The sequence below is a fragment of the Sinocyclocheilus grahami genome, unplaced genomic scaffold (assembly GCF_001515645.1).
Source record: "Sinocyclocheilus grahami isolate Dianchi unplaced genomic scaffold, SAMN03320097.WGS_v1.1 scaffold1354.1, whole genome shotgun sequence".
Taxonomy (NCBI): domain Eukaryota; kingdom Metazoa; phylum Chordata; class Actinopteri; order Cypriniformes; family Cyprinidae; genus Sinocyclocheilus; species Sinocyclocheilus grahami.
The window spans coordinates 86398-111585 of record NW_015506533.1 but is presented as its reverse complement, the minus strand read 5'-3'; the positions used below and the strand labels follow the sequence as shown (position 1 = coordinate 111585).

Genomic DNA, 25188 nt, shown 5'->3' with positions numbered 1-25188 from the left:
AGACACTTCTATTTACTTCTTAATTTATTTTGTAAACCCTCTGTATTATAGTGTTATTCTTTATTTTGATATTTTACAAATATTTAGATTTTTATTTTATTTATTCTGTGCTGTGTTTAGTGCAGAGCCGACTCTGGTTTAGTGGAAAATAAATAAATAAAAGGAAGACCAAACAGGTTTGTACAAGGCATTTTCACTTTAATAAAAATAACTATAAGACAAAAAAAGGGTGAGACAAAACACGATCATAAAGTTAAATTAAAGAAAATTTGAGCTTTGTCTCTCTATCCATGTTATCTCTAAGGTCATTTTTATAATGTAAATAAATGTCAGAATTTGTATTTTTGGGTTCCGCGCACTCAAAGTGTGTGTATATGTAAAATATGTATGAATGCGTGTATGGCTCTTTTGTTAGTTTTGACTGCTTTTATTGTCCTCATTTGTAAGTCGCTTTGGATAAAAGCGTCTGCTAAATGACTAAATAAATAAATAAAATAAAGTGTAATTCCCCTCAGTTCCGGACGGTGTCGCTGTGTCAGAGCCCCTTCCTCCGCTCCGCCACCGCCGAAGAAAATGCCGCAGCGCACCTGACAGGCGTGTTTTTAGCCTGTTAGCTAGAGAGCTACATCTCTAAACGCTTAATACCGGTCCCTCGCTTTCAAAGTCAAACATTTCCTCTGGATTAGAAGTGCTCAAAGGTCCCGAATCAAAAAGACAGGAGAAGACGAAGGCAGAGCAATCATGCAGATCACACTGAAGACTTTGCAGCAGCAGACCATTCAAATAGACATCGACGATGAGCAGACGGTATTTATGCGCTTTCTCTCGCTCATCTAAATACGTTACAACAAGTAGAAGTACTCTGAATGAATAACTATTCACGACAGGAGCATATTTAGAGCGATTTAAGTGGCTTTTTGAGTCGTTTATGAGTCATTGGGGATCAGCTGATCGTGTAAGGCGATAGATAGATATTTGTCTGTATAGTATAGTTTAAACAAATGCAACTCACGATAATTAGTCAGTCAGGTTTATGTACTATAGAATAATATAGAGTTACAGATTATTTGTGACCCTGGAGCACAAAACCAGTCATAAGTAGCATGTGTATATTTGTAGCAATAGCCAACAATACAGTGTATGGGTCAAAATAATCGATTTTTCTTTTATTCCCAAAATCATTAGGATATTAAGTAAAGATCATGTTCCATGAAGATATTTAGTAAATTTCCTACCGTAAATATATCAAAACTTCATTTTTGATTAGTAACATGCGTTACTAAGAACTTAATTTGGACAACTTTAAAGGTGATTTTCTCACTTTTTTTTTTATTTTTATTTTTGCACCCTCAGATTCCAGATCTTCAAATAGTTGTATCTCAGAAAAAATATTGTCCTATCCTAACAAACCATACATCAATGGAAAGCTTATTTATTCAGCTTTCAGATGATGTATAAATCTCATTTTCAAAAAATTGCCCCTTATTTGGTGGTCCAGGGTCTCATATTTAAAGATAACACCATTGTTATAACAGTATTATTAAAAGACAGGCTTGAAATAGTGGTCAGAGCATGTCTGGTTGCTTAAATATCCATGTATTATTTTCCTTTGATGATGTAAATGTATGACTTTAATAATTATAATTATGGTTTTGACTCAGGTGAAGGCATTGAAAGAGAAGATTGAGGCTGAGAAGGGCCGAGAAAGTTTTCCAGTAGCGGGACAGAAGCTGATCTACGCTGGGAAAATCCTGCAGGATGATACGCCCATCAAGGAGTACAAAATCGACGAGAAGAACTTTGTGGTGGTGATGGTGTCAAAGGTCAGAGTTGACCACTGACCGTCTGAATTAAGATAACAATCAAAAGATCTTAAGAACCATTTTTTTTCTTTTTACCATTTTTTTTTCTTTTTCTGTCCAGACAAAAGTACCAGGACCACCCACTCCACCCTCAGAACTACCCAAATCTGTTGCTGTGCCTTCCTCTTCCTCCTCTTCCTCCTCTCCTCCTCCCGTTCCAGCCCCTGCAGCCATTCCCATCCCCAGAGACGAGTGTTCAGACGACCCTCCTGCAACCGTCTCGCCTGCCCAGAGCCCAGACCGGTGAGACTCAACCAGGAATCCTGTCATAAATGGTGTATTTTTCTACACTGTTTATATATCTGTAGTAGATATATTTGCATGACTGGGCTGACTGCTTTAAATTATTGTCATGTAAGAGCGAAAAGCAATTTATTAGTTATAAATAATTAGAGCCCGACCGATATATAGTTTTGCCGATATTATCGGCCGATATGAGCCTGTCGCCGATATATCGGTATCGGCAAATATGGCACCGAAATGCAAATTGTTTTTACAGAACATATACCGCAGATAAAATGCTTGAAATGGTGTAATTACTTAGTTTGTCCAGCAGAGCGCGCTCCATTGTTTGCTACTGGCGACCTGGATGAAACGCTTTAAAGCTTAAATCTATGGAAAACCATTGAAACTTTGAACGGCCATATCTCCGTAACGGCGCGGCGAATCCGCACCAAATTCGGGGGATCCCTTCAGCTCGAGGAACCCTCTTGAACGCGAATCGAGTGTACCCCCGCGTCGATAGCCCCCGGGGTTCGGGAGTTACGGGTGGTTAAATTCGCGGTCCGGCGCCGACCGATCTAGCGATCCCGGGGGGCTACCAACGAGCGGAGGGTGGCATTTGAGAGGGCTCCTCCAGCTGAAGGGACCCCCAATATTTATTTACAGAGGTATATTATGTCACACTTCACACTTCTCTAGTAAGTTTCGTCTGTGTGTGAAGACGGTAGCGCAAATCCGTGAATGAATGTTCCCGAAGTGAAATAAACTTCAACGGAATAAAGTTGAATAGAATTGAATTAAATTGATGTTATACAAGCTGTACACTCACTACTTTACATTGTAGCAAAGTGTCATTTCTTCAGTGTTGTCACATGAAAAGATATAATAAAATATTTACAAAAATGTGAGGGGTGTACTCACTTCTGTGAGATACTGTATATATATTCTGTTTATGTATATACTGTATTCTATTTATAGTACCAGTCAAATGTTTGGAAAGTGTCCAAACTTTTGACTGGTACTGTACTATAATAAACACAAAGAATATCGGCCGATATATCGATATATCTTTTTTTACTCCCTAATATCGGTATTGGCCCCGAAAAAACCCATATCGGTCGGGCTCTATAAATAATCTTATATTTTACTTTGCTTCCATGAAGTTCCTAATACAAAAAAATCTGGTGAAAAATAATAAAATGGAATTATTAACTCTATTATCAAAAAAATAGATAGTACCCTGGTTATTTAATATATAATTATATTTGTTTTAATAAAGTATTAAATAGAATTAAAAAAAAGTAATTTAATATCTATTTAGAATTCTAAAATAGATTCATTTAAAAAAAAATTTTTATATATATATATATATATATATATATTAGTGCTTTATAATGTAATTATATGAATATAAATAGACATGTAAATACATGTAAATATTTTCAATATATATACTGCATGTGTGTGTATTTATATACATAATAAATATACACAGAACACACACATATATTATGCATACAAAAACTTATTTTGGATGTGATTAATTGCGATTAATCGTTTGACAGCACTAATATATATATATATATTTATATATATTGCTCTTTTTTTGGTTTTAATTGCTTCTATTGTCCTCATTTGTAAGTTGCTTTGGATAAAAGCATCTATATATACAGTATATATATATATATATATATATATAATTATTCATATATACTGTATATACTGCTTACCATGATTTAAAATAACCCTCAATACTAGATTAAAATGAAAGTGTCACAAACACTGCGGACCGCTGCGATAAATCATGAATCATAATCTGTGTTTGTTTTGCAGTGGCTCAGGTCTCGGGGCCGATGGGGAAGATGCATCTTCAACATTAGGTACTGAGAAAATCATGCTGAGAGACTGTCTTCATCAGCTTGACTCTGAAAATCTTGATGGTTAATTTGCAGTAAATGTGTCGAGTTGGTTTTTTATCTCTCAGATGTTCATGCACATGTGTTTTGCAGTCAAAGGTCAGGAGTATGATGCCATGCTCACAAATATCATGTCTATGGGCTATGAGAGAGATAAAGTGGTGGCAGCACTCAAGGCCAGCTATAACAACCCTCACCGTGCTGTGGAGTATCTGCTCAATGTGAGTGTGAGCGTGCTTTTGCTTTCCAAATGCATTTATAACACCAGTCACGCTTGCTCTTTTTTATTATTATTATTCTTGTGTATGTTTTTAAGAGAGCTCCATGCATGTTTGTGAATCTGATGTACTGTTGTGTCCTGTCTCAGGGGATTCCTACTGTCCCAGTGCAGGAAACCAGTCCTGCTCCAGCTCAGCTCCCCACAGACACGCAGCCCGCAGAAGGTGAGATGGTGCTTGAAATAAATGCACTTACAAAGCTGTTTATTCCCAAAAGAGGAACTATCATTTTTAAAGAAATCTACACTACCGTTTGGAGTTTGTAAGAACTCTCTTCTGCTCAGTAAAGACAAAATATTATTACAATTTAAAATAACTGTTTTCTGTTTGAATATATTTTCAAATGTAATTTATTGCTATGATCAAAACTGATTTTCAGCATCATTACTCCAGTCTTCAGCGTCACATGATCCTTCAGAAATCATTCTAATATGCTGATTTGCTGCTCTTTAAATATTTCTTATCAATGTTGAACGCACTTCTGCTGCTTAATATTATTGTTAAAAAACCATAATACATTTTTCCTTAGGATTCTTTGATGAAATAGCAGTTAAAAAGAATGCCATTTATTTAAACTAGATTTTTTTTTCTAACATTATAGATGCCAGTACTGTCACTTTTGATCAATTTATTACATCCTTGCTGAATAAAAATATTAATTTCTTAAAAAAAAAAAAATCTTTCTAACCCAAAACATTTGAACGGTGGTGTATATTTTCAAGCAAAAACAATTAAAACGTAATTTCCACACTGTTTTTAAAAAAATTAGCACAAAAAGAATATGTATGCGAATTTGAATAAGAATTTGTATGCAATGATGTGTTTTTTCACTAAAACATTCTAATATATAGGGAAGGCTTTTATGAATATATTTTATGCAAGCGAATCATACATTTGAATCAGAGTCGAAAATGATTAATTGATGGAAAGGAATCCAACTGGCAAACTTTAATGCCATTTTTACTACTGTAATTTAACCTCGTTTGTTTACTTTTAATAGCCATTTAATGATTTTATTAAAACAAAATGCACATTTAAATGATTGCATATTGCAAATATACTGTCAGCATTCAGTACACGGCCTGTCCCTACCATGAGTTGACGGAGCGTTTGTTGTTGTTAGGTGAGAATCCGCTGGAGTTCTTGCGCTCTCAGCCGCAGTTCCAGAGCATGAGGCAGGTGATCCAGCAGAACCCATCCTTACTGCCGGCCCTCCTGCAGCAGCTGGGCCAGGAGAACCCTGAACTCCTGCAGGTGATCACACATCTCCAGCACGAAGCCTCACAGAGTCTGTTTGTGCACGCTCTCAAGTCTTTTACTCACCATGTGACCATGTTTCATTGATTCCAGCAAATCAGCCAGCATCAGGAGCTCTTCATCCAGATGTTGAACGCACCGGTGGGTGAGGGGGAAGTCGAGGGTGGCGAGGGCGGAGAGTTTGCTGATTTGGGTGCTCTCGGTGACGAGGCGGCACCTGGGAGTTACATCCAAGTGACGCAACAGGAGAAAGAAGCTATCGAGAGGGTGAGTGAACGGGCCACTGAACGGGACGTCTGGCCAGACAGAGTTACTTGTACCATATTCAACCATTTGTGTGTTTATTTGTGGTGAGTTTGAATGTGGTTCCCCCAATACAACCTTAATAGATTCAAACTTCCATCCATTTCTGCAACTTCGTTTGTGATACCTCACACCAGTTTTATTGTGAGTTAGTTTGAATGAGCTTTTATCTGTATATTTGTTGTATATCTGTAGATCTGTTTTTAAAATGTTGAAAACAGGTTTTGCTGCTTAATATTTTGTAGAAACTGTTTACATTTTATTAAAAAAAATTTAAGATTTTTTTCTCTTTCTTCAAACCTTTGAATAGTAGCATATCAATTTATACAAAAATATGAAGCACTCCTACAACTGTTTTCAACATTGATAAAAAGAAATGTTTCTTGAGCAGCAGATCAGCATATTAGAATGATTTCTGAAGGATCATGTGACACTGAAGACTGGAGTAATGATGCTGAAAATTCAGCTTTGCATCACAGAAATAAATCACATTTTAAAATATATTCACATAGAAAACAGTTATTTTAAATTGTAATATTTTAGAATTTTACTGTATTTTATCAAATAAATGCAGCCTTGGTGAGAATTCTTTCAAAAATATTTTTAAAAACTAGAAATTATTCCAAAGTTTTATTTACTTCAGTATATCAAGTTTAACTAAATGAAAATGAGAAATGTTACCTTACCAACCAGATGAAATTGAAAAAGTAAAAAAAAAAATTTTTTTTTTAAATAGATTTAGATTTTGTCAACTATAATAACCCAGTGTCGCACAAATGGAAAGCAACTAATCTAACCTGTCTGTCTTTCTCTCTCAGTTAAAAGCTCTGGGGTTTTCAGAAGCTCTTGTGGTCCAGGCGTACTTCGCCTGTGAGAAGAACGAGAACCTGGCTGCAAACTTCCTGCTCAATCAGAATTTCGAGGACGAGTGAGAGTCGCGGAGAGCCCACGTGCCCCCTCCCCTGCCACCACACAAGCGCTGCATCTACTCGGGACACCGGTTTCCCCCCATTATTTCTTTGAGTTTACAAGTCAAGGGGAGACTCGCAGACTGGTTGGGGATGGGGCGGATGCAATCACTCGGTGAACAAATTCCAATGGAATTGACGGCATTTGGGTTGAATGCACTCTAGCATGTTGAAGAAGTGTGCTTGCACGTGTGTATGCGTGTTCCCTTAGGGAATATATTTGACTAAATCAGCATCAATTGAAAGCAAACGCTCTGATTTATTATTATGGGTTATGAGGAGGTTAGATGTGGGCATACGCATTTGCTTGGTTGTTTTTAGTTGGGATAAGGATTAATGATATATGTCTAATGGAGGATTTTATATATTTCTCTAAAATCAGAGATATTTCTGTATTTCTCCGAGCACACACCTCTGATGAATGTGATAACAGCATTCAAAAATGAAACAATTAGTGCAAATTATAGCATTTCTGTAACTTTCTCAGCAAAACAAATGACCTAAAATTATGCAGTTCTGCAAACGAATCCATATCATGTGGAATACCATAATCCGAGTGATGATGGTTTTGAATGTACTTGAATTCAAAAGATCATTTGTCCTATTTAAAGTCAACATGAAATGGCAGTCGCAAGCTGTTTGTATTTGCAAGTTTAATAAGAAATCTAATTCACCAAAATGTAGAATGGGACTCAAAAATGAAGGATTTGTTCCTTCTTGCCTGACATTTTAAATTATTTTGATAACTTTTTTTTTTTAATTTACAATACAGTTTGTGCATAATTCCATGCATACGTGCTTTAAGAGCGTAAATAGTCAATTTCATGTTGACTTTAAAAAGCTTCTTATTTAAACTTAGTAAACTCCGTTAACTGTAGGTCACAAATATAAATAAGGATCATTTTTCATGACATTAGCTTTGCTTATATTCATACGAGGACCAACAAGAGGTTTTTGGCGCACTAGAGGTCACTGCATTTCAGAAGCCAAAAGCAGAGACCTGTTACAGCATGATGATACTCCACCAGATTAAGTCCTGTCAAAGAGAGATTTTCTTGAATCATATTGCTGTGAAGCTGACAATGGGTCCCTCTGTTCATGTATTGAGAGTAAAGTCTTGTAACATTCACCTCTTAAAGCAAGTTCAGCAGCAGAGGGAAAGAGCCTTCGGCAGCGACTCAACTTTACATTGTTTTCGCTCATAGCAAAAAACGCTCCTTTGTAATGTAGTAGCCAAACTGCCAGACAGTAGACTCTTGTTTACTTATCAGCAGGCCTACATGAAGTCTGACCTAGTCTTCAAAATAAATGGTCATTTTTGTTAAATGCAATGCTCTCATTGCTGAATAATGTATTATTAAATTCTTTAATGTATTAACGTGGTGGAAATCAGCAGAGCTTTGTGGATGCAGATTCCATGTAGGCCTGTTTGTTAGTAATTAATCATTTGATTTTACTATAGCTTGAACTCCCCTGGGATCAATAAACTCTTATTGCAAAGAAAAGTTTCAGAGTGGCATCAGTTTCTCACCATAAAACAAACCCATATCAGAATCGTTGTACAGTCAAGAACATAATTTATTCAATCAGGTGCTGCTCTTTACAAACGTTTTAGTTTTTTATAATGGAAAAGAATCTGTAAATAACACATGCAGATTGCCAAAGGCTCTGTGGAGGCGCGCAGCGACAGAGAGCACTGGATCAGAGACGCTTCTGTACCAAAACACATCGACAGCAGAGACACAATCCGGGTAGATATTTAAAAAACACATACGGCTACATAAGCACGAGTAAATCGGGGCAGATTCTGAATGATTAAATTAATAATTCTGATTTTAGTGTTACTGACTCTTAATCACTTCAGCATGGTGTGCATGTAAAAAGTAATGTACATTAAGAAAAATATCAATGGATTATTTTAATTAAGATGATCAAAGTATCATACTACACATGCATAGCATCTCAATGGCAGTTGCTTGACTGGCACACCAAGAACAATAACTATATTAGCATCTACACTAACGCACCAATAAAGTGCATGCTATAGGCTAGTTTTGTCATCTTCCACTTTAAATCATCAAAGATGGACTCTGATTGGCTGTTAATGTTTTTATTGTTCATTAGCTGGAAAACAAATGTTCTGAAAGTGACTCCAACAATATCGTTCCTCTGTCTCGTTGCGGACGTCTCTATTCTTATAGAATTAGAATGATTATTAAAACTTTGTAGTTATCGTTTTCATCATTTATGCTCGTCTATTTCTATATCCACTAAAAATTGTTCACTGCTGAAACATCTACTATAATGATTAATATGGTGCTTAGAAAAAATGCACTGCTTGAAGTATTTTAAGTGGAGCAGCTGGGATTGAACATGTAGCCTATCTATTACTAGTCCAACCATTGACAACAAAGCTGCCGCCACATCTGGATCAGTACTTCTAAATGCAGGGCATATTATTCTTAGTGCAGGGTTTTAATCGGTGCATAAGGTGCGATTAGCAAATCATCAGTCAAGTTCTTTAAACAGCTGTTCTCAAACAACCACTAAAAAGGTGCTTTAATTGCGGAGTCAACAGCGAGACTTAACGGAAATAAATACAACACAAACAAACACGACAGAGCTACTGTGTATCTTCTGGTCCAGCGCTCTCTACCGACAGCCAAACAGATCTGGCACCAGGACCACACCGCTTCCCAAGACACACCGGTACTGCTGGTCTCAGATGTAGGGAGGGCGAGCGGGTCGGTCCCGGGTCAGTTTGTACTCAGAGCCCATTGCGTTTGACCGAAGAGCGAGAGGTGTGTATGATATAAACATGTGAAGCATACAGACAGGGATACAACATTAGAGTTTACAACATCTTGCTCAAGAGAAAAAGGTTCAACTTTTTTTTTTTAACTCTTTCATCAAAAGTAGGGAGAGGGAGGAAAGATAAGGATAGACATCTACGGCGCCAAGAGCGAGAGACTGATAAAGACAGAGGTACAGAGAAATAGGGACCCGATGTTTTTTTTTTAAATCAATTTTTTTTCTTTTTAACTTTTTACCCCCCCCATCATTGTACAATAAAAAGAACGAAATCACATCCATTTTCTTGTAGTACTATATACTGTGAATACGGCTTGAGAAAGCTCAGGAGGAGAGATGGGTGTTCATCATTTACAAGATGGTGTCTGTGAACAAAAGGCACTTTGAATGGGACAACCTTTAAATGCTCACCTATACACTACAGCACGAACACTATGGGAGCTCATTTACATACAGGAAGTGTTTACAGGACGATACGGGGTAGCCGTTTTTCCAGACGCGTTTTTGCCTCTCGACTCGAACCTTGTGTGCTCTAAACTACGACTAACGAAACCCTACTCACATTAACATCGACACGATCTCATCTAAATGAAGCAGAGATTTGGAGCAAATGTGATCTGGTTGCTTGTGACGAACCCTCTAGTTGTGATGCTTCATTTTGGCCATTCCACCCATCAAAACACGCTTTTCTGCTTATCAGGTATTTTGGTGCATTCAAGTCCTCCTGGGAAGTTTGTATTTATGAGTTGCGAAGTCATTTTTAACTGCAAAATTACAAATAATGTGCATCAGGTATATTTGTGCTTTTTTAAAGTTTTTATTCAATTTATGAAGGTGCAATTGTTATGCATTATATCGCAACTGTGGAGTACTATCATAATTTATTACACAACATTATTGTAAATGAAAAACATAATTTCGTACATTTTAAACAACCTTACCGCTAATTACAGATGCTGCATTCATGAGCGTTCACCTCAAATCCAATCTTTCCGACAAACTTGAATGCACCATTTATCTAGACATTTGAAGGAGTAAGAAGGGGCATTGCTTTCTTAAAGGTTGTAGTAAAATGCCTTTTGTCAGAACCAAAATATATATATAAAAATCTGAACCCCTTTAGTAAATACAAAAGAGAAGAAGAGAGAAACAGAGGCTCGTAAAACTTGTCTCGTCAGAAACAGTCGTTCTGGTGTGGTATTATTTGCGCTCGAGTAACAAGCACCAGTATTTATTTATTTAAATTTTTTTTTTTTTGTCATAATACATTTGCTTTTGTAAAATTGTTCCTTCGGCCCCCACCCCTAAAATAGTTTAAAAACCAAAGCATACAAATAAAACATTAAAAAAGATAAATGAAAAGTCAAAATTAACTTCCCGCCTTTAACGCTTACAAAGACTGGGATTCTTTTTGTGGCCCTCGTGTTTAGAGTCCAGGAGCTTGCAGACTTTCTTTTTTTGTTTTGTCTTTTTTCCACTTGCTTCGCTTTCTTAAAAATCTGAAGACAAACACAGATATCTACCCAACACATTGCACACGGCTCAGTCCACATAGAACTTTTTTTTCTCTCTCTCAATAATAAAACTTTTCAACAAAAAGAATGTGTTTTCTCTGAAAAATTGGTGTCTGTTCTGAAGGTGTATTTGTGTCTGCACTGACCTGATACAACATTTCTGGCGCTTCTGACGAGATGATCTGACATTTGTGGGTTTCATATGTTTGGACGTTTTCCGATGAAACCACTGACTCGGGTCAAAGGTCACAAAATAACTAGACTGCTATAGAGCTAATTTCACAGCGGAAAAACTATACATATGTCCATATATATATATATATATATATATATATACATACACACACACACACACAGTATGAGTACGATATGTTCTGGATAACATCTATCTATAAATATGATGTTTGCAGTTGCTCATATGTTGTTTGCCAAGCCCATGATACATATTGTACAAATTTTCTCTAGCTTATACATGAAGTGAAGACCCTGAATTGCATGTAAAGGGGACACCGAGGCACTTTGATGTGTTTCAAGTGGATGATAAAATGGTCAGCTCTCAGCCAATCAGAGTCCCTGACAATGTGATTGACAGCCAGGCAGTCCAGTTATTTAGTGAGGTCAGTGGTTTCGAGCATTCTCTTTTTCGAGTTCATCTAAATTTGAAACATGCTGTACTTTAAATAGGGTGCATGTTGTAAAATCATGTTTAATAGAGGGATGAGTTTAAAGGTTTCCCTTTGTCCTTTAAGGAAGTGGGTGTGTTTCATAGTGCAATGTTTGTGTATGTGTGCATGTATGTACTTTAGTTGAGCACTGTGCTGATAGGCTAAATGAAATTAGATTGTCGTGCGAGTCAGGCTGTACTCGTGAACTGAAACAAACAACTGAGCAGTGGAGAAAAAACAGAAAGCGGTAAAGTTATGAATGAACTGTAAAGTGATGGAAGGGCAGAGCACTGTTGACATAATAGCCATCAAAAACATCTAATTAATGAAGCTCCAAAAGGTAAACTTGAGATTGTCTGTTTGTTAGTCACATTCTAGTTGAAGGAGAGCTGATCTTAACCTGTAACTCTAAAAACAAAAAAAGCACAATTCCACATGCAGTCCGATCTGCCGGAGCAGAAATTATGTTATGCATACTAAAATCGCACAAAACCAGAAAACAAACACAAGTGAAAGGGTGAATGTCACAAAAACACATCCAGGTCACATTCCAGAATCAAAATAAATATATTAAAAAAATAATATTTTAAATGAAATTGAAGCCTATTTTTGGGTCATTGAGATTGCTTGCATTGTGACAATATTTTTTAGGACAATTAAACATTTTCATCCATAATTCTCATTAGTAAATTAGTCAAAGTAAATTATGGATGAAAAATTTTAATTGTAATAATTATTTATTATTATTTTTTAATTGTTTGATTTTTGATTTTGATTTTTTGCATGAGAATTTCAGAAAAAATGGCTTCGTTATTATGACCATTTCACAATAAATAATTATTAATTAAATACGCTTTAAAAAAAAATCATATTTCTGTCTGCTTTTCAAAATAAATTTTTGAATTTAGTTTTTGGGGTGATATATGACCAGAATGTTTTATTAATTTTTTTGTTAATTTTGACATTCAAAAAAAAAAAAAAAATTACTGCAAAACTAAACGCAAAGTAAAGCAGAAGAAGCCCTTGTGTGCAGGGCTGACTGTAGGATATATGATATGATGCACAAGCACTCCAATTGATCGATGTTAGCGAAGAGGTCAGCGACGGATGCGCCAAAACCCTCGTTAGTTCATGCGAACCGGTTTTATGACTCAAATCACTGGCCTTTTAATTCATAAACACTACAAAATGAAAAATGTTCGTTGAGTCACAAGCTTGACATTAAAGTCACTCGTGCTTGACCCTTCCCATTCCTGTGATCAGCTGTCTGTCTATATGATGCTGTGTAGTGCTGTCATTGACGTGTGTGTATTGCTCTGCTGGAACTCATCTGTGTGTGTTTTACCTTACAAAACATGTAGCCTGACTCCACATCTCAAATCTAAGGCCAAAGCTTCTGTCATCCCTTATCATTAATCACATTTTAGGTGAATTGCACTCGGTTAGTGTTATCTGTTGTTTTGCTGGTCAACTGGTAAACAGTGAGAGGATGCCGAGTTCACACTGCACTGGAGGGCGTCACCAAAATCAGTAAATCCAGATTAGGAAGTGTAAGCCTGAGCCAATCAGAAGGCTCCAGCCAAGTCTCTCCATCCAATCACACGCGTCTGACATCATCCAGGTTACATGTCCATTTCAAATGTCCCTTTTCGATGATTTCAATTTCTGAATAGAGTTCTGACTAGGAAGAGATGGATTTCCTCACCATGGCATATGACTGGTGGATGAACAAATTAAAGGAAGGTAGACGGGATTGGTCTATGTGCTGGATGTCTCGGGAACACGACGAAGACGTCGGTTTGTCGTTCCTTTGTTTGGTTCTCCGAGCTGTCCAGACTGGCAGGGTAATGCTGAAGTCTTCCAGATCCCTCATCGTTTGGGGGAATGGTGTGTGTATTTGTGCGTGTGTTTGTGTGTGAGAGAGACTTTACAGGGGGGCATGTGGGAAAGTTCCATACTTAGCTTTGTGACTCCATTTCCAGTTTTCATTGTGGATTTGTGTCTGTGTGGTTTATGAAAAGTCTCGTCAAAGGAACCATGACTGAAAGAAAAGGAAAGAAATGCGAGTCATTTTAAAAATAACCTTAGTTAATTTGTTTCATAACCAAATTTTAAATGACTGAGTAAATGAGTTTTCTATCCTATTCCTCTTAAAAATATAGAAATTGTTTGCTCAAACAGGGAAATTCATGTCCTAAAACTTTCTCTCTTCCATTGAAATTTTTTTTTATCAAGAATGTATTTGATGTTAAAAGTGTGCAATATGTAAATATACACAGACTTGCATGAGATTTGAAATATACAGCGGATGGATTTGAGGGGAAAGTTTTCAGCAAGTAATGACTGTGTTCAAAAGTTTGGACACAGTTTTGAGTATAAATTAATACTTTTATTCAGCAAGGATGCACTATATTGATCAAGTGACAGTACAGACTTTTATAATGCCGGTAAGCAAGGTTTTCACCAAAAAATGAAGCAGTAATATATTAAAAGAGTTAAAAATATTAACTGTTTTCAACCTTGCTAATAATAATGTTTCTTGAGCAGCAAATCAGCATATTAGAATGATTTCTGAAGGATCATGTGACACTGAAGCCTGGAGTAATGATGCTGAAAATTTAGCTTTGCATCACAGGAATAGAAAACATTTATTTGAAATTAATAATTTTTCACATTTATTTCTGCCGTTTTGATAAAATAAATGCAGCCTTGGTGATAAAATACTTTTTTGACCAACTTTTGAATGGAATGACACGAAGGCAGGGACAGCATATGAAAACACTTCAAAAGAATGTTTACTGTTGAGTGAACTATTCCTGACAGTTTGACATTTTTATCAGTGCACTGTGACAGTTCTCAGAATAACCACTAGAGTACAGTGGACACAATATAAACACTCACACTACTACTACAGACCAGCTCAGAAATCTCAGTGTCACTGCTTCCCCCAGCAAAATGAATGCTTAAACAAAGCTAACATTGTCCCCTGCTGGTTTTAGTATGGTATCTAGAGAGAAATACTTGACTTAAGAAGTTTGCTGATGTTTGACTCACTAAAAGTTCTAAAAAAGAAAATCTGTGGATCCCTGCGGGACTTATATTATCTTTCTGTCTCTTTCTTGCTGTAATCCTCAGTAGTGGTGTCCATCCATTTTCTTAAGTTGTCTCCTGTTAACTACCTATGACATCATGTCTGGTTGCTGAGGGCAACCAGACAGTCTGGACGTGACACCCTCTCTCTCTCTTTCCTCAATATGTCAGACTTTCTCTCTTGCATAGAATCGCATGTTAAAACTACTTTTAACCCATGTGAACTAGACCAATGCTCAGTCCGTCACAGCACATCCATCTGAAAAATTAAAAAATGGTTTACTCATCAGTCAGAGGATAGTACAAATGACCCTCGCTGAACAACTTTTCTCTTCTAACAACTTTTTCTCTCAGTGGAAATGTTGTAATCAGAAGTTTACTAGGATGCATCTAAAAGTCTTTTTTTCCATCCAGAACTCCATGTGGCGGCATACAATGTGGAATATTCTTTGCAATAAGCCACCAAGACAAGAACACAAACCAAATCTAATAGGGTCTTTACATTTTTGTGACAGGTGGTGTTTAACCAAGTGATGGAGACTGGCTAATCTCATATACATTAGAGCTGCACATTAATCCGTGCTGTCATTCAATAATTACAAAGCTATAGGTAAAATAAACGTATTATATCTTTAGTAAGATACCATTAAACACTACCATTTAAAATTTTGGGATTTTATTTTTTAAGAAATTAGTACTTTTATTCAGCAAGGATGCATTAATTTGATTAACCTGCCATTAGCAGATGAGGCAAAAAGTAAATTTTGGACGCTGCAAATGTGTAAATGTATATGCAGGACTTTATGACAGAAAAAAGAAGACACTGCAAAGTCATACTTACTTTCTTACATGATAAATCTGATGAATCATAAGACATTTGGTTTTGGAATCAGTGAGGAGGAGGAGGAAACAATTGTTTCCATGTGTACGGTCTTATTGTTAGTGCTTGTGGTTTTTATAGCTGGTGCGAGTGGGAACACAGCCACAAAATCCATTTGAGATGATCAGCGTGTCCCTCAGCAAACCCCCAGAGAGCCGCTGACTGCTACCAACCACATGCACTTAACAACGCTCAGACCCACAATACTTGCTGATCAAAAACACCCGATTGATGGATGGACTGAAAAGCCTGCTATTTTCCATTTAAAGAAATATTCTAGGGTATTTTCGACTTAATGTCAACGCACCACATCTTTAGCATGATGTTGCTGAGGAGCACAGACTCCTTCCTCAGATTGTATAAACAAACAGGACATGTGTTTACAGTAAATACACTTTCAGTGGAAGCCTACCAGACAAACAGGCCCGAGGGTCTGAACGCAAAAATGAGCAGCAGCTCGTATTTGTGTTTGAGTGAAATAGAAATGGACAAAATGCTCTGCGACTTGCTTGCTAAGCTTCAATTAAAACTGTATTTACTGCAAACATGTTTCCCATTTGATTATGCACACATTATCAGTGGTAAGCTAATCAACAGCATGCCACACATGTCCCTAAAGTAAATCTGCATGTATGCATGTACCTGAGTCTGCTGTGGGATGTTCAGAAAGTTGTCCCGTGATCCGATGCCGACAAACCTGTTGGAAGCTGTGGAGCCTGGCGCTGGGTATGCTGCTGGGACACACACACGTCTGTCAGCATTCACAGCTGTGATGTTTATGTTTGTTTTGTAAAGATTTCAATAAGAAGCTTGCATTTTATTTCTCGGAATTGCGAGAAAAAAAGTCAGAATTATGAGATAAAAAGTCGCAATAACCTTTTTTTATTTTTTATTCAGTGGCGGAAATGGGCTTCCATAGGAATGGGACATACAGATTGGAATTATTATTTAATATTAATTATATTAAAAAAATTTATTTAAAATGAAAAATATTCTTAAATATTAAACTTTGAATTCTAGTAGATGTTTGGATGCTGACCGATTGTTTTTGGAAACATAATGGGACTTTATGTCTTCTGCTTCCTTTAATGACACAGCTTAGAATATTCACTATTGAAAGGCTTGGCACTAAGAACCCATAATCAAACATAAGCAAGCGCACCAGCCAAAAAACTGTCATTGAGATGAATGGGAATGCTAATGGATAGATTTCTCTAGGTATTGTAGTCCTTCTTGGACCAACGGCAGACAGAATGAATGCCTGAAATATGTCTGAAATCTTTTTTTTTAAATTCAGTTCTATGTCTGTCGCTGCTTGCACAGAAATCTTTAACAGTAGTAAGAGTTGCACCAGCATCAACCGATTTATAGAAAATGGATTACTTTCCTTGGAGTACTATAATAACTAAATTTGCATGCTCAGTATGAGCTCACATATTTGCTTTCAATATGTCATGAAGATGCCATGAAGATGAAACTGAAGTTTGGGATCAAGGATTTGAAGGAAATATTGTTCAGGTAAAAGTTGTGCAGGTGTGGGAGGGAGAATTTGAACAACAACAAAAAAACGACAATTTTTAAAATTCAAACATTTTTAAATTAAATTTTATATTCAAATATTAAATTCAGGGCAGTTGTGCAGGGGTTGGGGAGGGTGTAATTTGAACTGAGAAAAAAAAAATCTGACTTTTAGTTGAAAATGCCAAAATGTAAAATAAAATTCAAACCTTTTTGAATTCACTTTCAAATTCAAATTTCAAATTCAGGGCAGTTTTGCGGAGTGGACTCCATGGGATATGAGGAGCATTTATATGTTTGCAGAAGTGTTTAAATGTGTTTGTGTGCATGTGATTTTCTTAATATGACTGAAAAAGGCTGCTGCTGTGTGTAAAAGCACCGAAAGATGGAAGGTAAAAAATGGAGGGATACTACAACAGGTTGAGACTGATACACCATTCCATAGATATGAAATGAACGAATGAGAAAAACACAGAAAGAAATAGAACATTCACAAGTGAGAATGGAAAAAAAAGTGATCTTCTCAAAGGTTTGCTCAACCAGGCTCCTCCTTCTGCCCACCCGCCCTGCTGACAGCACCCGACACACACACATCCCAAGCAAAGACCCACAACCCAGTGCCGTCGCTCTCACACACTGCCAGACACATTACAAATCCCTTCACCTGCACGTCTACACACATTTCCTTTTTGTATTTAGCTTGAAGTGTCAATGGAAAGGCACTCTCGCTGAATGTGGGGCGTCATTTTTTGTTTGTTTGTTTGGAGTCCATGCCAGCTGCCCTGAATTTGATCTCTTGAAGGAAGAAAAGAAAGAAAGGAAAATGAAAAGTGAGAGTGATGAGGAGGGAGGCTGATCTATGGGAATGATTGGCTGATGTTCTTGCTTGGTTTCAGCCAATGAGAGGCAGCGGAGTGTCTCCATCTCCATTCAATTGCAAAAGTCAGTGACTGATTGCAATCGGATAAATAAATGAAAAAGCAGGATGAAAAGGGAATAGAATGAGAAAAATGAACAAAGAAAAAAGTCGGATGGAGAAGAGCAGGGCATCTAAAGCCAGAAATATACTTCACGCAAGTATGCAAACAGGAATGCATGATCTTTTACATATTATTAGTGTGTGTTATTGTGGCGTCAACAAATTTGGGTACTCAAGGGGGCACGAGAGTTTCCTTTAAAAAAGCCGGTTGTTTTATTATCCAGCTAAATATAAACATGTCAATAGTTTAACTACCTCAAATAACTTTGAGAAAACTGACCGTAAAATATATTTTTGTTTTTACGCAAATGCCCGCGATACATTTTGAAACGCAGCTAGAACTATTTGCGTACTTGCGTAGGGTATGTTTCGGGCCTAATGGTCAAAAGTCGTGGTTCTACCACTCAAAGAGTTGATGCAGCGGTAATGGGGCGTTTTCGAGGGCTCTGGTGGGTCTGGTGCTTGAGCGGACACTTACAGGGCGAGGCCGGGGAGCCGACTCCGCTCTCGGGGTGTGTGTGGCTGGGTTTGTGCTCGGGCAGGGGGAGGGGCATCGGCACCGGCCGCGCTACCGGAGGAGGAGGAGGTGGCAGTAAGAAGGAGCCGGGCAGTTTGTTCTGACCGCTCCCGTTAGGCTGCAGATACACACACACACACACACATACAGATGGTGAGGGAGTGAAAGAGGCACACGCGCACACACACACAGATACATGTGGAGGCGTGCAATCACAAAGGGTGAGATTGGAATGTTACTAACGTACAAATACATTAAAAAATTAATAAACATACACCGAGTTACTAAAGTGTCATGAAACATGACATTTTATTTCAGATCGGTTTCGAAAAATGCAAAAGCAAAGGGAACAGCAAACACACCTATTTCACTAACGGACTTTTTGCTAAAGCGCTCGTAAAATTTGATTCGGTCTCCACAGTTAATCATGCTACTGAATTTTCTCTTCTTTTTTTTTCCTTTTTCATGGAAAAATGATCATGATATCATATTTGAATTATATATTTATTTTCAATAATCCATACTATAAAAGTAAATGGGGACAGGGGCTGCGAAGCTACAAAAAGGACATAAAAGCATCATAATAGTAGTTAATATGATGTACATAACATTTCCATTCTTGTAAAGTCTTGTAATTTTCATGAATTCAGTTTCCCCTTATTTTTGGAAAATAATATAATTTAATATAAGGAATGACTAGACACTTATATGGCTTATAATGTGTCCTGCACCACTTTTCAGATCATTTTCAAGATACAGATCTACATCATATCCATACGATGAATCTTTGATTTTAAACCCAGAGGAAGAAAAATATAACATGCAATCATTGTTGACACTACCATATCTGTTTCAAAAGAGTGTTTTAGTGTTTCATGACACTTTGTATAACAAATGAGGCGATGAAACTGAAATCAAATCAAGATAAACGGAGACTGTCAAGTGTTAGATAATGAAGAGAAAGAGAAAGTAAGAGAGGAGTAAGAGAGACGGACTTTAGCAGAGATGTGTGTCAGCGTGTGTGTGTGTGTGTGTGTATGTCCAATGGTGCTGTGTGAATCATGATGGTGTCTGTGTGCGTGTGTGCACTACCTGTGCCCCCGGCTGCCCCGAGCCGTCAGCACAAACGAACTGGACGAACTCTTTGAGCGGGTCCTGATGGTGGTGATAGCGGATGGTGGGGTGGGTGAAGTATGGACTGGACTGCTGGATGATGGAGGGAGCAGGAAAATGAAGGGCAGAGGCTGAGGCACGCGGACTCCCTGAGAAAGAGAGAGAGAAAGAGTGAGTAAAGTGTGTGAGAGACAGTGTATTGTACTATTAGAGATATTAGAATTTGTGTGTGCTCATATAAACCTAAATTCTTCGACTTTGTCTCTCTTTAAATGATGTCCTAACCTTAATAGAATAGCTCACAAAAAAAGTAACATTTTGACATTATTAATTTTTTTGACATTTATTCATCCTCATTTACACAGGTATTTTCCATATAATGAATGTGAATTGGGGCTCCAAAAAGGAAGAAAAAGTGCCATAAAAGTCATTCTCATGACTCGTGTGCTTAATTTTAAGACTTCTGAACTCATACTGAACTGACTTCTTAAAGGAAACCTCCTTAAAGACTCTCAATTTAATGTTTAATTAAAAAATTTACTAAATAGTCTGGGGTCAGTAAGATTTTTTAAAAATGTTTTTGAAAAGAAGTCTCTTCTGCTCACCAATGCTGTAATTTTTTGCTAAAAAATACAGTAAAAACTGTAATATTGTGAAATATTATTACAATTTGAATGAGCTTTTCTTCTATTTGAATATATTTTAAACTGTAATTTATTCCTGAAATGCAAAGCTGAATTTTCAGCATCATTACTCCAGTCTTCAGTGTCACATGATCCTTCAGAAATCATTCTAATATGCTGATTTGCTGCTCAAGAAACATTTCTTATTATTATCAATGTTGAAAACAAATGTGCTGCTTCATATTTTTGTGGAAACTGTTTTTTTCCCTAGGATTTTTTGATGAAAAGAAAGTTCAAAAGAACATTATTTTATTTGAATTAAATCTTTGGTAAATTATTTTGTCACGTTTAATAAATCGAATGCATCCTTGCTGAATAAAACTGACCCCAAACTTTTGAGCAGTAGTGTGTGTTTTCAGAAGAATGGACTACATTTTTCTTTTGTCATTTGTGCACCCTGATAGCTCCAGTCCCCATTCACTTCTACTGTATGAAAAAGAGCAGCTTGGACATTCTGCTTAACATCTATTTTTGTGATCCACATAAGTCATACAGGTTTGGAACAATATGAGGATGAGTAAATGTACAATTTTCATTTTTAGCTGAACTGTTTCTTTAAATGCCATTTTCACTATACTCTTTTTCCTCTTTATCTATCTCATCCTATCCTTCTTTTTTGTCTATCTCCAACTCTTTCCTCTTTTTCTTTTTTTTTTGGTGCTTCTTAATCTCATTAGGTACTGGGCAGGAGCCAGGCGCTATGGGGTGCCAACAAACACACACACACACACGCGCGCACACGCACAAACGCACTCATAAACGCCCTCACACACACAAACAAAAACGGTATCTTCTCAATCTCCACAAGACTTATTCATCACTCACAAAAGCAAACCACAGTATCTCTTTCACAACAGCAGCCAACATCCATCCATATCTCACACAAACGCATTAGAAACGGCAGCGAGATGGTCTTTCTCATGTGCATGCAGTCTGCCCTCGTCTCCCGGCCTAACGCAAACCTTGCTTTTCCACTGTCTCGACTCTACATAAACATTCTAACCAGAAGCGTCTGCCGGAGAAAAACTTCCATAGTCACACGCACGTATAATCCATTTAAAGCCGCCGCTCTCTGTACCGCTGACCTTTACTTGATTAGGGCTCGCCGGCTGCAGCCGGACACGAACGGATAGCAATTCTGAGCTTTTCCCAGGGCCATCGGATGGGATTAAACATCCGGGACGTCAGGGAGAACACGGGAGGGAGCTCTGAATTGCTCTCCTTTGGGTGGGAATGGAGACGTTTTGAGCGGCCTGCGAGACTGCGGTCATAATGCCTCTGAATATCATCGTTTTACTGACGGGATTTTCATGGCGCTCCGAATGCGCCTGCCAAGAAGAGCCCGATAAGAGCACCCCCCCATCATCACCCCCACATACACATGCTCTCCTTCACATTTTGTCCTGTGCCAACATGAATGACAGCATGACTGAATAACAAGCAACATGCTTGCTGGCTAATTTAAAAAAATGGAGAGAGCGAAACGTAGTTTTTATATATGATTCTCTTGGTCACGCATCTGTTACGCATTGGGAAGCTTTCTAAACGTTCCCTCATGGCTTCCCCCGTTTGCGTCTCCGTCCCTCTCCTTCTCTTTTCTTCAACCGCAAATAGTCTCTGGTAATTCACAAGGAAGTTGACATGAGAATGTTTGAAATGAGAACGAAATTAGTGAATCGCGTCTCTGACATTCAGATGAGAGCTCTGCACACTATTGTTTAATTGTTAAACGAGCACCGTTCATCACAAAGAGCAGTACGAGTGTCCTGGGAATGGAGGAAAATGTCACATTACAGCGAATATGTTTAGTAGGGATTCTGGTTCCAATATGATTCTTTTAACAATTCCGCTTCATTATTGATTATTTTTAGGAATTCTGAACAATACATTTTTGTGGAAAAATAAAAACGGTTCTTCCTGCATATACTGCCCTCAGCAGCTTGTTGCCAAATTATCAGATAATTTAAGATTTCAACAGAACAGACATAACAAATCAGAAATAATTTAATATGATTCTTGCAAAAGGCTTGAATTTGTAGTTTAACGCTAACTGAAATAAAACGAAAAATAGTCTTAAAAACCTTAAGAACAACATAACCGTATTCTTCGGTGTATTGTGGAGTCAGAGACAATTAATTAATCATTCTTTAACCCAAACAAGAGTTTCAAACTCCACTGTATGTGCACAAGGTTTCACAGAACATCTTCTACATGATATCTTCTATGATGAAATGTAATAAAAATGTAGGTCACACATTCGAAGAAACATGAGAAACCATCCAGAAAAACACACTTGAGAAATGGAGGTAAAAGCTGTGGATGAAATGATGAGAGAAGAGAGGAAAAGATGGAGAGCAAGAGGGAACGTGGATGGATGGTGTCGTTCATGAACTATGGCAGCTCCTTACTCTCTCTGTCTCTCTGCCCAGCCAATCAGAGGCCTTCATCAATAACTCGCCACTGTTTAGAGCCAATCAAATGCCACTGAGGGCAATTTTGGACTAGTGTGGTGCCATAATGGGACTTTTGGACCAATCAGAAGCCTACGCTGCAATCTAATACTTAAATCCCTCCTTTCCCCCTCCGTTCTGTCTCTCTCTCGCTCTCTCTCTCTCTCTCTCTCTCCCTGCTGGAGTGTGTCTGTCTCACCTGGTCTCACGCCTGCCAGCATGGGCAGCGGGTGGTGTGTGAAGGCCATTCGGGGGGACCTCGTCTGTGCTGACAGGGCGCTGAAATCGAATTTCCCCGCTGGCTTCTTTAGAGACCCAGGAGAGGACAGCCCTGCCAGAAACCACACGTCAACAACAACAACAGCAGCAGGGCACAGCACACACCAATCAAACACTCGCTGACCATCTCAACTAACTCAACTACTCCTTAAATGATCATTGTTGGGTTTTGAAGGGATTCAATATGTACTGGTCATTTTTGCTAGAATTTTAACAACAAAAAAGTTTATATTTTATATAGTTTATATTATTATATTAGGTAATTTTTGGATAATCCAGTGAATTAAATAAAAGATACTTCATATTAGATTATGTTCTCCAGTTCTTTGGAACTTGATCAAAGAGTTCTTATATTTTTTAAATAAAAATATTAATAATACCGTATTGTCCCGAATATAAGACGATGTTTTTTTCTTGGAAATACATCTGAAAAAACGCGGTCGTCTTATATTCAGGGTCTAGAGTCTAGAGTCATGTCTTTGACATGTCAATAATACACCCACAACACTAGGTGGCGCCAAATACGCATAAAACCAGTGTGCCATGAAATACGTAATGTAATGCGTGTTGTAAAGATCGCGAGTAAAAACAAAAGAGAAAGAAAACCTTACAGCTGCATGAGTCGTGACTGTCACATTAGCCTGATGGGACCAACTCTTCTTCTACTGTTAATACGATTTTGGTAGGCTACTATTAGATGGATAGCCTAAATGTCCTAATTCAGATGGGCTACCTGTTTTTTTTTTTTATGGTATATCAAAAAGTGTATATTTTTAAAATGTGATTGTTGGTACATTTGACCAGTTTTTACCATACTTTCAAAACAAAAATGAAAATAGGAAAAATATGCAATATGAAAATAATTGAAGACAAAATGTGTTTTACTGAGAAAAAACAAGATTTGGTTTTTAAAAATCCTTTTTCCAAAAGGTACATCTGGAAAAAGGGGGGTCGTCTTATAATCAGGGTCGTCTTATATTCGGGCCAATACGGTAATTTATATTTTTGCTATAACTTTACCGTTTTTTATATTTTAATTACTATTTGCTAATGTCAATTTTCGAATAATCTAGTAAATAAAACAAAAGATACTTCAAAATATTTTATTATTTTCCATATTAATTTGGAACTTGAGTTCTACAAGTTCTAATATTTTCAATATTTAAAGTAATACCTAATAACATAATGATTTTATAATAATGACTCAAAGATTTTTCATTTAAAAAAAGTTTTATCAGTGCAAAAACAGCTTCACATTACAAAACACTCTGAAAACAGTGTAATTAATATGATCAAACTGATAGTTCTGACTCTAAAATCTGATTGGATGAACCACATTGCAAAATATCCGATATTCACACACCTGTGAACAAGTTGCGACATTGCTTGCCAAGCGTATACAACTAAACTCAGCCTTTAAAAAACAAGTTATTCCGCGTCTGGACTTGTTTAGGTCACGTTCTGATTTGTATTTTCACATTCCTCCACGTTCCTTTGCCGCCCTTAATGCGTAAATAACGTAAAGCAGTCCTGTTCACAAATAGCCTGAAGCTGTTCAAACGTTGACACATTTCTACCGTCGCAAAATGTGCATTATATAGCGTCATACCACCCAACCGTAGTCTTCTGTAAGTGTTCCTTAACTATTAAATTAGCAACACCTCAACTGGTTCAATCCATCACCAGAAAGATGAAAGAGAGATGAAAATAACATGAAAAGGTGAGAAATTGCAGGAGAAAGTGATAACAGAGCAGGGATGGCTCATAATTGGAAGATAACCAGAGTCCTCCTGGCCCCCATTGCTCAGTGTTACTCATACACACACATGCTTAAACTTCACTTCAGTTTGATGCTATTTTTTCCTCTCTACATTACAAGGCAT

The 25188-nt window shown here is 37.3% G+C and overlaps 2 protein-coding genes across 12 annotated transcripts in view; one reads left to right on the top strand and one right to left on the bottom strand.

Moving 5' to 3' along the window:
• Nucleotides 1–542: 542 nt before the first annotated feature.
• On the top strand, nt 543–12288 carry LOC107569527 (UV excision repair protein RAD23 homolog A-like). Its single transcript, XM_016255636.1, has 9 exons — nt 543–807; nt 1662–1823; nt 1924–2105; nt 3918–3964; nt 4094–4221; nt 4368–4443; nt 5402–5532; nt 5629–5802; nt 6657–12288. Exons 1-9 carry the CDS (start codon nt 742–744, stop codon nt 6768–6770), a joined length of 1080 nt encoding a protein of 359 aa, XP_016111122.1. The 5' UTR covers nt 543–741; the 3' UTR covers nt 6771–12288.
• Nucleotides 12289–12739: 451 nt separating this feature from the next.
• The window catches only part of LOC107569528 (nuclear factor 1 X-type-like), a 90573-nt gene continuing 78124 nt past the window's right edge, over nt 12740–25188 (bottom strand). For 5 of the 11 annotated variants that reach the window (XM_016255640.1, XM_016255639.1, XM_016255637.1 and 2 more), the window contains exons 9-13: nt 23226–23357; nt 19873–20042; nt 18742–18898; nt 16409–16500; nt 12740–13837 (exon numbers count right to left, since the gene is read on the bottom strand). In XM_016255640.1, coding sequence (XP_016111126.1) covers nt 13823–13837; nt 16409–16500; nt 18742–18898; nt 19873–20042; nt 23226–23357 — 566 coding nt within the window. In that variant the 3' untranslated portion in view covers nt 12740–13822. The remainder of the gene's footprint in view (nt 13838–16408; nt 16501–18741; nt 18899–19872; nt 20043–23225; nt 23358–25188) is intronic. The other 6 variants (XM_016255647.1, XM_016255638.1, XM_016255646.1 and 3 more) reach the window with 4 other exon arrangements.

Coding starts and splice junctions, on each gene's coding strand:
- LOC107569527 (XM_016255636.1), top strand. CDS start 742: ATGCAGATCACACTGAAGACTTTGCAGCAGCAGACCATTCAAATAGAC. Junction 1,824..1,923: donor TGGTGGTGATGGTGTCAAAG/GTCAGAGTTGAC, acceptor TTTTCTGTCCAG/ACAAAAGTACCAGGACCACC. Junction 4,444..5,401: donor AGACACGCAGCCCGCAGAAG/GTGAGATGGTGC, acceptor TGTTGTTGTTAG/GTGAGAATCCGCTGGAGTTC.